Genomic DNA, 12,814 nt, shown 5'->3' with positions numbered 1-12,814 from the left:
ATATTTGATCACAATTATTTGACTGCTCAAGTGTGCAACAGTATCTAAGAAAAGATCTAATTATGGCACTCTGTGGGGCACAGGTGTGCAATCCATAGCTCGGGGGCCACTTACAACCACCACCTCCTCCTTTGGCGTGGCATTCCAAGCTCAGAGAAAAAGAGAACGGAAAACAGAGGAAGGAGAGAAAGGGGGGCGTTTGTGTGAACTGGCAGGGTGGACATCAGGGTTTCCCGCCCAATGTTTGCTTTGGTGCTACCCATCCCCCCAGTACTGTTTGCTGCTCTGGGCTCCTGCTGGGAGGAAGGGTGGATATAAATCAAATAAATAAATAAATAAGTAGCCCTTGACCACTTTCACCCAAAGGCATGTGCCCCTCTAACTTAAAAAGGGCCCCCTACTCCCAATGTAAAGATTAAGACTGAGCATACGAAGGAAGCTGCTGCATGTGAAGTCAAGCCCTTGGTGCACTTAGCCCAGAACTATGCATCTCCTCCAGTGAGCGTCATTCTGGCGGTCCGTGGTGTGTCTGCACTGAACATTCATACTGGTTTTTAATTGTATTTTTACTGCATCTCTTATTTCTTACATTGTATTTTACTGCATTGCAACAGGAATTCTATGGAATGCAAATTGTAATAAAATACGGTACAAGAAAAAAGCCATAAAAGTAGAATTAAACATCACACCGCATCCAGCACAGAGCATTACAACGGCTACAATGCGTGATAAAAACAATTAAGTGATCCACCAAGACCATCCGCAATGGTTTTCAAGCGGTCAGTAATAAAGAAAGTTTGGGAACCGCTGCTCGAGGGTGTCAAACGGAGGTCCGGCCCATCATTTGCTACCTGATCTGTCTTTTAAAAATACAACATGGAGATGCCAGGGACCAAAATTAGGGCTTTCTGCAGGCAAAGCATACACTTTCCCACTGAGTGAGGGACCCGACAGAGCCATTTCACCAAGGGATGGGTGGTAGGGGCTTACTCACCGGAAGAGGGCAGAGCTTTCCATTGATTTTGACAAATAAATTGGGTGGAAAATAGTCCTCTTGTGGACAGCTGGTTTCACACAAACAAAACCTGCAGAGGCAAAAAGGAGAAATCCGAAGGATGAGGGGAAGACACCAAATGCAAAAATGGTCATCAGAACTATCCTAGAGAGGAGGGCGTATTTCCCAAGTCAAATCCCTTACGAAGAGAGACGGGTAAATGGGAGCCTACACAGCAGGACATGCTAGGGAGTGGCTTCTGAGCTATCCTGTGAAAAGGAAACCCCAAATTCTGCTCATTTGTAAGCGGTGTCACAAATGGGGAAGGGAAGCGTTGAGTCACAGAATGTTGCTGATTGGTGTAGCTGCTGTTGGGTGAGCTGGATGGGAGGGACAGCATCAAAGAGGTGTGCCGTTGACGGGGACTTTGTGGAGGTACTGGAAAGGGAAGAAGAGAGGACCGGACTGGGGCAAATGAAAGCTGAGAGCTGTTACTCTAGTCAGTCACACTCCGCATCCTTCACACATACTGTGAAAATACTCCACCTGCATATGCCCCACTTTTGTTCTGGGAGATGCTGACAAGACATTCTGAGCATCTTTTGGGGGGGAGGTAGGAGTGGGCCTGGAAACATAAGGACTATAAACTTGCTTGTACTTTATAGAATTTAGATATTATTTAACTGTAATGATTAACCCAGTTCATACTATTTTGCCTCTGATCAGGCACTTCCAACTGTCCTCAGGTGCACCCCCACCCCAAGAAGAAACGTCACACAAGAACTAGTGGAAGAGATACGTGCCAGCAGCGATTCCCAATGGCAGGAAAAATGCTCCTGCAATCACAGAGTTTCACAAGTTGCACTTTTCCTGAGTGCAGCAATGGACTTAGCCAAGAACGAGCCAGGACTGCTCCATACACCCTGAGAGTGAGTCCCTGAACACAGCTAGTTCTGTACGTGTGTCTGTTTCTCTTTTGTAAAGCATGGGAAAATATCAGGCTCTGCTTACCTTAGTTGTACCTGCACAGTGTAATCACATTTGGCACCAGGTAAGATATCTCTGGAAAAAGGAGGGGAAGGAGAGAAATGCTGAAATTTGCCAGCACAGCTAAGCTACTTGGAAACGCTATCTTTATAATACAATACATAACAGACTGTAACTTATTTTTCAGCCAGTTTTTTTTAAAAAAAGCACAGATAAATAATATTTATTTAAATTTTATATCCCGCCCTTCCTCCTCCCTCACTGGCCGGGCTTCTGTGACATCAGAGACTGTTTGTAAACATTCTAACAACAGGAGAGAGTCAGCTGCAGAATGCTGCTGATAAGGGCAGCTGCTGTGAGGGACATGGGGAGCATTTTTGACCTGTGTGAGGACAGGAGAGCCTTCTCTTGGGCAGCATGCTTCCAAATATGAGTTGCTGGAAACTGCAGGAGGGGAGAGTGCTCTTGCACTCAGGTCCTGCTTGGGGGCTTCTCATGGGCAACTGGTTGGCCTTTGCAAGAACAGGATGTTGGACTAGATGGGGCCCCTTTGGCCTGATCCAGCAGGCTCTTCTTATGTTCTTATGCTTTTATATTGGAGCATCAGAGTCAGCGTAAAGGTGTCCCCGCACTTATAGTGCGAGTCGTTTCCGACTCTTATGGTGACGTCTTGCGACGTTTTCTAGGCCGACTGTATATATGGGGTGGGATTGCCAGTTCCGTCCCCGGCCATTCTTTACCCCCCAGCATATGCCGGGTACTCATTTTACCGACCACGGATGGATGGAAGGCTGAGTGGACCTCGACCCCTTTTACCGGAGATTCGACTTCCTCCTTCCGTTGGAATCGAACTCCGGCCATGAGCAGAGCTTCGGCTGCGTTACCGCCGCTTACCACTCTGCGCCACGGAGGGTCAGCGGAGAGATACAAAATAAAAATAAACAGAGAGCAGGCCAATCCTTCAAGCAGCATCAGCCATGGGGGAGTCCTGTGGTTTCCCCAGCAATCAAGATGGCGTCACGGCTGGCCCTTGGCCCAGGTGTATAATTTTGCCACGATGTGGAGTTGTCTGCAACTACACCAAGTAGCCAGCGGAGAGGAAGCTTTGCTACACTGCTATATTTGCCCCTGACTGCTGCAGGACTCCACCACAAGCAGCTGTCACTTCTTCCCATGCTAACAAGTGACACCAGGGAAGCTGCCTCCAGCACAAATGGCATTCCAGGCTTCATTGAATATCAGTAGGCGGTCAATTAGCAGCATTTAATCAGTACAACAACCATAGAGCCAACTTCTGTGGGAGCTGGGAACTGGCAGCCAATGACCACAGGAGAGATCGGCGTCTCAACCAGGGAGAATGGGTGCTTGGGTGAATGGTGTAGGGTTTTTATTGGGGTGGGAGGGATCCTAGATTAAATTTAGCGTCAGCCTCATAGTATCAAGACGCCAGTGTTGTCGTGCATTTGTACCTAGGGGATTGTTGAGATTGGTGACTGTTGAGAGTACGGGTGTCTTTGCATGGGTAAGCGTTTGCAGGTTGATGGAGGTATGGGGTGTCTTAGTAGAAGGGGAATTTGTCTGGGTATTGAGTGAGTGGAAGGGCAGAGGGATCGGGATCCTATGTTATTTCTTTTCATGTTTTACATACTGTACTTTTTGTTTTTCCTTTGCGGTCTTTTCTAATTAAAAGCAGTATGTAATACTTGAATAAAACAAACTTATCCTGGTTGTAGTATTGCTTTACTTTGGATGTCACCCTGATGTCACTGGCTCCGTTCAGATACCACACCATAGTTTGTATTACTCATAGTTTAAAACTGAAGCCAAACGAGGGTTGCCAGCTGCTTATCCGATTACATTTTCTGTCTTCCCAGCACTTCTGTCTCAATGTAACTTGGGCCTCTGAAAGCAAAGCAAGGGCTGTAACTTTGGTATGTCAATTCAGACATTGCACAAAACCAAAGTTAGTTACTGTCTACTTTGTAGCTTAAATTTATGACTGCTTAGCGCAAACCATGGGTTTGCAGATGCACCTCAAACCATAGCTTCCGATTCCAGTTTGTCAGGCAATCATAAACCATGGTTGTTTGCCTCCCACATCACGCCAGTTGAGCATCCTTGACAGAGGTTTCATGTAATGTCTGCACTCAGCCATTGCTTGAAGTATGTATGTATATGTATCTTAAAAGTGTGGCCAATCCTAAACAGGAAATAAAATGCCCCTTACCGAGAGGCGAGGATCTGCTGAACCTGCTGAGGGGTCAGGGCAAAGGTGAAGTGAGCCTCCTCAAACCTCTGGCTGTTCACAGAAGCTGCAAAGAGAGAAGGCCAGAGGCCAAGCAGCAATCAGACAGACCTCATAGGCTAACCACAGGGGAGGCCAAAAAACAACTTCTGCTAACGCAAAGGAGTCAAGCAAGCAAACAGAGGGAAGAAGAAAGAAAAGAGCTGGGCCCTCTAGTCACCCTCTCTGTTATAGGTAGAAGGGAAATGGCTTCCACATGCTCATTTCTGGCTCCAGGATGTCCAGTGCAGGGATGGGGAAACTAGAGCACTGGCCAGCATGGCCAGTGGTCAGGGATGGCGATGATGTGGTTGAGCAACTTCTGGAAGCATCAGGTTCCTCATCCCTGAACTCATGCGGTGGTATTCAATGCCAGTCCCACTCGGAGTAGATCCACTGAAGTTAATAGACATGACTAACTGAGGTTTATTGATTTCAATGGGTCTCCTCTTGAGTAGAACTTAGTTGGCTACAACCCATGGGACTTGCCCACTTCCTCACGATCTGCATTTCCCCGCTCTTGGGCTGCCTTTCTGGCTGTCGCTCGCAGGTCAAGACAATGGGGGCATTTGTGTGTTAAATCTTGCAGAGTTATAACAATCAATAATATGAAGTTTGTTTTTTTCTCTTTTTTTCTTTCGTTAATGTATGTTTGGAAAAAAGACACCATAATATTTGAAAATAATAATACTTATTATTTTAAAAAGAAAAGGTGATGGGCAATGTTTACAACATGTTATGGAGGAGAAGCTAGAAGCATAGCAGACACAGACTTAGTGTAACATCTAGCTGGGCCTTCACATTCTAAGCAGTGGGAGAAAAAACTGTGGAATATTCCAAAGTGTTTTAGGCTCTTAGATTTTTCAACCCATGTTACAAAACAGAGCCAATGTAGTAAGAAGAAGAGCGTTCATATGAATTCAAAACCACATAAATGCCCTGAAATGCATGAACTCTAATCAAATGATAACGTACTTTACCATCACGTTTGTAGGGTGCTCTTCTCATGGCAGGATATGTGGGTTACACTCACAACAACCGTGTGAGGTAGAGTGGTCTAAGAGTGACTGGTCCAAGGGTACTCTAAAGTGCTTCAGGGCTGAGTGTGGGATCTGAACCCAAGACTCCTTGACACTCTATCCACTGCAGTTGCCATATTGGCTCCCCCTTGACAGCCATTATCAAACCAAAGCCTAGTCCCCATTGAGGTGGTCACCCCGTGTCTGGGCTGTACTGCTTAAACCTACAGGTGGGGTTCCTCCACGTAATAAAATGCTCCTCCCCATTTTTTAATATTCCCTGCACATGAAAGATTAGTATTATCAGTGAAAGTGGTTTTAGCCTAGTCTTTGACTTGACCAGCTAATTTGCTGCTTGCAGGCAGTCATGTTTTGCAGGGGAGGTAATCAGTTGTGTGAGCTCCCACCTGCAGTTTGAAGACGATCAACCCAGTGACCAACCCGGCCAAAGATTATCAAGGAAAAACCACGACAGGCCCCAGAAAAATGGATAAAACGACAACGAAGGCGAACCAGTTGCACCCAATCTGATGCCAAGGAAGTAAGGCCAGAAAACAACACAGAACATGAGACTCTTCAGATGAAGCAGCAACGGTATAAACCTGCACGGAGGTAGAGATGAAACCTCAGTCAGAACCTCCAAATTGCAGGTGCCACTCAGTACTGGGACAGCCGCCCAGCAGTTGGTGGAATCTTCCTCTTTCACAGTTTTCCAAGTCATCAGTGTGCACTACAAATTGAGAGGGAAGGAATAACTCAGTGTCGGACCCTGTGCTCACATGCAAAAGGCCCTGATCCCTGGCACCTCAAGTTAAAAAGGGGGGGATCATGTAGCAAGTGACGGGGAATGCCTCGGAGAGCTGCTGCCTGCCAGTCAGAGCAGACAACACCAAGGTAGATGGGGAAATAGTTTGATCTGGCAGGAGAGAGCTTCCGATGCTTCCAAATGTAGGCTGGGGCACATATATTCTACATGGCACACATTAAAAAAAATCAAGATTTGTGTGTGTACAACAGCCACTTTGAAAGACAAATGCTCAATTCTGTGTTTCCAGTCATAACACTGAAATATGCCTTATGCCAGGTTAGACCATTTGTTCCTCTAGCCTAGCCTTTGCCAACCTGGTGATGACCTCCAGACATTTTGGACTACAACTCCCAACAGCCCCAGCCAACACGGCTGTGCTTGCCAGGGCTGATGAGAGCTGTAGTCCATAATGTCTGGAGGGTATCACCAGGTTGGCAAAGGTTGGGCTAGCCCAATACTTTCTACAGTGACACTCCAAGGTCTCAGGCAGTGGCTTGTCCTGCTCTGCTACCCAAGATCTTATTAGAGACACCGGAAAATCAACAGGGGAAACTTTTACTCTGTTACCTTCCTGCCCTACTTGAAAGCTTCCCAGAGACATCTGGTTGGCCTCTGATGGAAACAGTATTCTGGATTAAGGACAGCAGCCTTTGCCAACCTGATGGGAGTTGGTCCAAAATATCTGGAAGGCACCAGGTTGGCAAAGGCTGACTCAAGACCTTTGGTCTGATCTGGCAGGATGATTCTTATGTTCTTAATTGTGGCGTCTCAGCAGCCCTGTTTAGGCATCATACGTTCTTATGGCATGATTCCGCAAAAGTGCAGAAGGCTGGCAGCACAATTAAACTTCTATTCCTGAGAATCACGGTTGTTGTTGTTTTGTTTGAACTTTTAAAAAATGTCAGTTTCTAGTCCTCATGGCTGGAAGGATGAACTCAGATACGTGTGGAAAACAGCTGTAGAAATCTCAGAAGCATGAGGCATAGCTGAATCAGCTGCCCATCAGTTTGGGGCTGGACCTCAATACCCTACACAGTTCCTTGCTCCTCCCCACAACTGCAAAACAAGAAATCATACAACATAGTCGGGAAAGACAGAATGTATCATGCAACTTGCACAACTGATACAGGTCACAGAATTTTATTTCCTTTAAATACAGAATGCACAGCCCCTGGTGTAGATGAACTCCTGCCTTGGACTCTCATGCCATGCCACGGCAAGAGACAGGACTCTCTCCCGCTCAGTGCAAGAATCTGAAGAATGTGAGCTCTGAGGGAGAGAAGCATTCCTCCACCACCTCCCAGGCCCTGCAGGTGTCTTTCGCAGCAGCATCCTCTAAAACTGACACAGTAAATTGTCAGCTAAACATTCCTGTAGCACCTCAGGACAAGGACTCCAACCCACACCCGTTCGCATTTAGTTTAAGCCGCAACGCACACACGCCACAGAACAACAGCCTGATTCCTTTCTTATTCATTATCAACTTTTCAGAAGGTGGGGCAGAAAAGAGGTGACCTTGTCTCCATTTGTCTTCCCTAAAACAGCTTGTTTTTAAAAACAAACAAGGCACACACCAAAAACTGGACCGTTTGCAGGGAGAAACACAACGGTGATCCATGAAACACTCACAACGAAGACTTGGAAAGATGAATTGTCCAGCACGTTCCTATATGCTACACAGCCCTGTCGATGGCACATGATCAGGCTGGCCCTTGCCCCAAGGAGCTTACACATCACATGAGTGTTCACATGCCGCTCCCAACTGTTCTAATGGTAGTAAACTAATGCAAAAAATAAACTAGTTTATTTATGACACCAAATAATGCAGCTGGGTTTTGGCACTCTGTTATTATTTTTCTTAGGTATCTGATGAAGTGGAATTCAATCCACAAACCCTACTGCCATGACAAATCTGTCCGTCCTTCAGGTGCCACAGGTGATGAGGATGATTTCAAATTACTTTGGGCACTGACAATCAAGCCAATACTTGCAAATCTTTGGCAGCGGTTCCTACACAATCTCCTCAGCCGCACACACACGCACAGAGCAAATGCTTTGTTTTTTCTGCTTTGTTAAATTCTCAAAAGAGTTTAATTTTTAACAAATACTGGATGCGAGAAAAGCCAAATCACTGAAAAACGGCTTAATCTGCCCCGATTTCAGTGATTCAGGTTCGACATCACAATGAACCACGGTTTGCATTAACCATGGTTTAGCACCCTACCCATATTTTGAGCTTTCTAATGACCAACAGGCAATCCAGGGTTTAGAGCTGTTTGTCTGTTTTCAGTTTCTGTCCTCTCAGCACTCAGGTTAGTAGGTTCACTCCAATGTTCACAGTATAAAGTCTCTGGAGGCAGAGCAACAGCATAATTAAGACTGAGGAACATAGAAAGCTGCCTTATTCTGATCCAAGCCATTGGCCCGTCTAGCCCAGTCCTATCCACACTGTCTGGCAGCGGCTCTCTCTGGGGTTTCACACGGGGCCTATTCCCAGCCCTACCTAGAGATATTAGGGATTGGACCTGGGCCCTTGCATATACAAAGCAGCTGCTCTACCACTGAGCTATGGCCCTTCCCCTATATGTGTCAGACATCACGCCAAACCATAGTTAATGTAAACCTTTACCGATTCTGTAATGTAAAGCTTACCGATTCTGGTTTGTTGGCCAATTGCAAACAACTGATTTGTCAGTTCTGACGTATTGGTTTCTCATTGTGAGATTTTCTTCCCCTGGCAGGAGCCAATAATGTTTTGGCAGACAAAGGTAGCAAACTTCTGAGTTTGCAAGACTCTTCCTTCCTATCCCTGTGAAGCCGACCTTTCTGCCTAGAGTCTGCAGGAAGGAAAGAGCAAACAAGGAGAACAGCTGAGAGAACTTACCCAAGGTGGTGGGTTTGATGAGCTCATCATAAACATCGTAAAAGGGCAAGCGCCTCATTTTGACATCTGGATGGACCGGGTGGATGGGTGGCGACAAATGGGGAACATCTGTCTCGTGTTTGGGTCCCAACATAGGCACCGGAGGCAACAGGCCAGCTGGCACAGCAGAGGCCACCGATCCATTATCATAGGGCAAGTGGCACATGGCACCCTGGGTCAGCGCCGTGGCCGAGGGCAGCTGCCCCGCTGGGAGGTGCAGCATGGATAAGTCCGAAGGGGTGAGGATCTTCCGGGGGAACCGTCGCCGGTACAACTCCTTGATTTTCATCTGAACCGCTGGACTGCAGCCAGACTTCAGCAACTGCAAGGCCTTGGTGAGTAACTCATGCTTCCGTCCGCTCTTGTTTCTGCCCGCAAAACCCAAAAGCACCTGGAGCTCCGACACTCTAAAGCTCATAACCATGTGCTAGAAGGGAAAAAGGACAGGAACAAACTCTTTGAGAAACTTATGGCTTTGGAGATGCAGCCCAAAATCCCAAGGCCAAGAGTGCTAGCATCCCCTGGCATTAAAGCGTCTGGGACCAGAGGCACAAGCTCAGGACAATTAACACAGGATGAACTCCCAACCCTGATTCCACATACACAACCACCAACGCAGAACTGAATCTGCACACCACTCCCACAATCATGAGGATGAAATGATTTCCCTATAAGCAAAGACTTTGGGGATTTTAAATGCGGGGAGGGGGGCAACTAAAGGCAGACATAGCAGAGGCTTCTGGAGTTACACCTGGTATTGAGAATCTTCTTCACTCTCCCATAATAACTAGAAACTCAAGGGCTGCTTAATGAAGTTGACTGGCAATCAGTTCATGCACTATGGTGAGTTTCTAGTGCTCAAGATTGCACCAAAAGGTTTGCAAGTCTGTGGATGACATCTCAGAAGCCAAAGCAGGGCCAAACAGGATTTCCAGTTGTTGGTGGAGGGAGGGTGAAACAGAAAACAGAATATGTGTGGGCTGTGGCACTCTTAAGACACAAGGAAGACAACTTGTGGGTCTGTTTAGGGCACAAAGGTAGGCCTAGAGATGCAAACGCGTGGCAGGGAAGAGTTAGGTTCCCCACCACCACACAGTCAAGTCTGGAACGGAAAAAAACAGAAATGTGTGTGGAGAAATTGGGGAAGAAAGCCACTTAAGAAGTATTTTCCTCTTTCAGATTGGAAAGTAAAATACTTTTTAAAGCAGGGGTTTCAAATAATAGTTACACGACTAATTCACAGTGCTTCAGATCTCTCGGATCTAAGATTAAAATGTAGTCATGTTAGCAACTATAGCAGTGCTGCGTTCCACTGGATAACCAAACAAGCAACACTCCCGGGACTTTGCTGGGAAAACACTTCCAGATGCTGCCAAATGCAGAACATCTGCAGGTATTTGGTCAACGGGCTCAGTCTAGGCGTCTGCCAAGCATCTTGCTCCTGAAATGGGGTGCCAAGTCCTTTGCACAAAACATCTTCTTGACTCCCTTGACTTCATATTTCGCCATCTGCATCAAGTGAAATATACTGATGCATTTAAAAAAAAAACACCCACCAACATAATCAAGGAACAAACTAGCACATGAAAGCTTTGAGAGAAGGGTTAGCTATTTTCAAACCATGCAAGCTTTCCTTTTCCTGAATCCCACGAAGTTCACAATAAAAGTTCAGACTCAGAAACATACCTACAGGCAACAGATATTTCTATCAAACTTTAAAAAGCAGAGAAATTGGGCAGCTATAGTGAATGCACCAGGGGAGCAGGAGACCTGACCTCCTGTCTGAGATATTGTACTGCCCTACAAATTTGTCAAAATGCCAACACAATTTGGGTTGGTCTTTCACAGTCCAATCCACTTCCTGTAGAGCTTGGAAGAATTTGGTAACATTTGGTAACACCTGCAATCAGCCCAAATAACAGAAACAAGACATGTGCTGTGCTGATCTTGTTTTAGCATTGAGGAAGCAACTATATTAATTAATTAATTTAAGCTTATATACCGCCCGACTAGCAACAGCTCTCTGGGCGGTGAACATTAAAAATACAATAAAAATAACACAAAACTGTACACAAAACTGTACAGTCTAAAATCAAAATATAATAATTTACAATTAACAGGAATTAAAATGCCTCAGAGAAGAGAAAGGTTTTAACCTGGCGCCGAAAAGATGATAGTGTCGGTGCCAGGCGCACCTCCTCGGGGAGACCATTCCATAGTTCGGGGGCCACCACTGAGAAGGCCCTAGATCTTGTCACCACTCTCCGGGCTTCCCTATGAGTCGGAACCCGGAGGAGGGCCTTCGTAGTAGACCGTAGTGTACGGGCCGGTGCATATCGGGAGAGGCGTTCCGACAGATATCGTGGTCCCGCGCCGTATAAGGCTTTATAGGTAAGTACCAACACTTTGAATCTGGCCCGGAAGCATATTGGAAGCCAGTGCAAACGGGCTAGCACAGGTGTTATATGCTCAGACCGCTTAGTTCTTGTTAGCAGTCTGGCTGCCGCATTTTGCACTAGCTGTAGCTTCCGAATCATCTTCAAAGGTAGCCCTACGTAAAGCGCATTGCAGTAGTCCAGACGCGAGGTTACCAGAGCATGTACTACTGATGTGAGGTCCTCCTTACTCAGGTAGGGACGTAGCTGGGCTACCAACCGAAGTTGGTAGAACGCATTCCGGGCCACTGAGGCTACATGAGCCTCAAGTGTGAGGGAAGAGTCTAAGATGACTCCCAGACTACGCACCTGTTCCTTTAGGGGGAGTGTAACCCCATCCAGGACAGGGTATATATCCACCATCCGATCAGAGAAACCATCCACCAATAGCATCTCAGTCTTGTCAGGATTGAGTCTCAGTTTGTTAGTTCTCATCCAGTCCATTGTCGCAGCCAGGCAACGGTTCAGCACGTCGACTGCCTCACCTGAAGAAGATGTAAAGGAGAAGTAGAGCTGCGATGTCATCAGCATACTGATGACAACGCACTCCAAAACTCCTGATGACCGCCCCCAGCGGCTTCATATAAATGTTAAAAAGCATGGGAGACAGAACCGAACCCTGCGGGACCCCACATTGGAGAACCCACGGTGTCGAGCAATGTTCCCCAAGCACTATCTTCTGGAGACGACCCGCTAAGTAGGAGCGGAACCACTGCCAAGCAGTGCCTCCAATTCCCAATTCCGCAAGCCTCTCCAGAAGGATACCATGGTTGATGGTATCAAAAGCCGCTGAGAGGTCAAGGAGAATCAACAGAGTTACACTCCCTCTGTCTCTCTCCCGACATAGGTCATCAAACAGGGCGACCAAGGCAGTCTCAGTGCCAAAACCAGGCCTGAACCCCGATTGAAATGGATCTAGATAATCGGTTTCATCCAATAGCGCCTGGAGCTGGTCAGCAACCACACGTTCCAGGATCTTGCCCAGGAACGGAACATTGGCTACTGGTCTGTAGCTGCTGACATCCTCTGGGTCCAAGGAAGGTTTTTTCAGGAGTGGTCTCACTGCCGTCTCTTTCAGACAGCCAGGGACCACTCCCTCTCGTAAAGAGGCATTAATCACTTCCTTGGCCCAGCCAACTGTTCCTTCCTTGCTAGTTTTAATTAGCCAAGAGGGGCAAGGATCCAGTACCGAAGTGGTCGCACGAACCTGTCCAAGCACCTTGTCCATGTCCTCGAACTGATATTGTTTGAATAGTCACTTTAAATATGTTTGATTTACTTTGCAATTTTAGTGAAGTTTCCTATAGTAAATAATTCTCTTTTGCTTGAGTTTCTGTGAATATGTGAAGTACAGCAACACTCTG

At 46.6% G+C, this 12,814-nt stretch overlaps 1 protein-coding gene across 2 annotated transcripts in view; it reads right to left on the bottom strand.

Moving 5' to 3' along the window:
• The window catches only part of PIAS3 (protein inhibitor of activated STAT 3), a 73,785-nt gene that overhangs the window by 41,198 nt on the left and 19,773 nt on the right, over window positions 1-12,814 (bottom strand). For both annotated transcript variants that reach the window (XM_061606895.1, XM_061606894.1), the window contains exons 2-5: window positions 8,977-9,442; window positions 4,209-4,293; window positions 2,006-2,056; window positions 995-1,085 (exon numbers count right to left, since the gene is read on the bottom strand). In XM_061606895.1, coding sequence (XP_061462879.1) covers window positions 995-1,085; window positions 2,006-2,056; window positions 4,209-4,293; window positions 8,977-9,439 — 690 coding nt within the window. In that variant the 5' untranslated portion in view covers window positions 9,440-9,442. The remainder of the gene's footprint in view (window positions 1-994; window positions 1,086-2,005; window positions 2,057-4,208; window positions 4,294-8,976; window positions 9,443-12,814) is intronic.

Source organism: Rhineura floridana, chromosome 22, assembly GCF_030035675.1.
Source record: "Rhineura floridana isolate rRhiFlo1 chromosome 22, rRhiFlo1.hap2, whole genome shotgun sequence".
Lineage (NCBI taxonomy): Eukaryota > Metazoa > Chordata > Lepidosauria > Squamata > Rhineuridae > Rhineura > Rhineura floridana.
The sequence above is the reverse complement of the archived record's forward strand: the minus strand, read 5'-3'. Positions and strand labels throughout refer to the sequence as shown.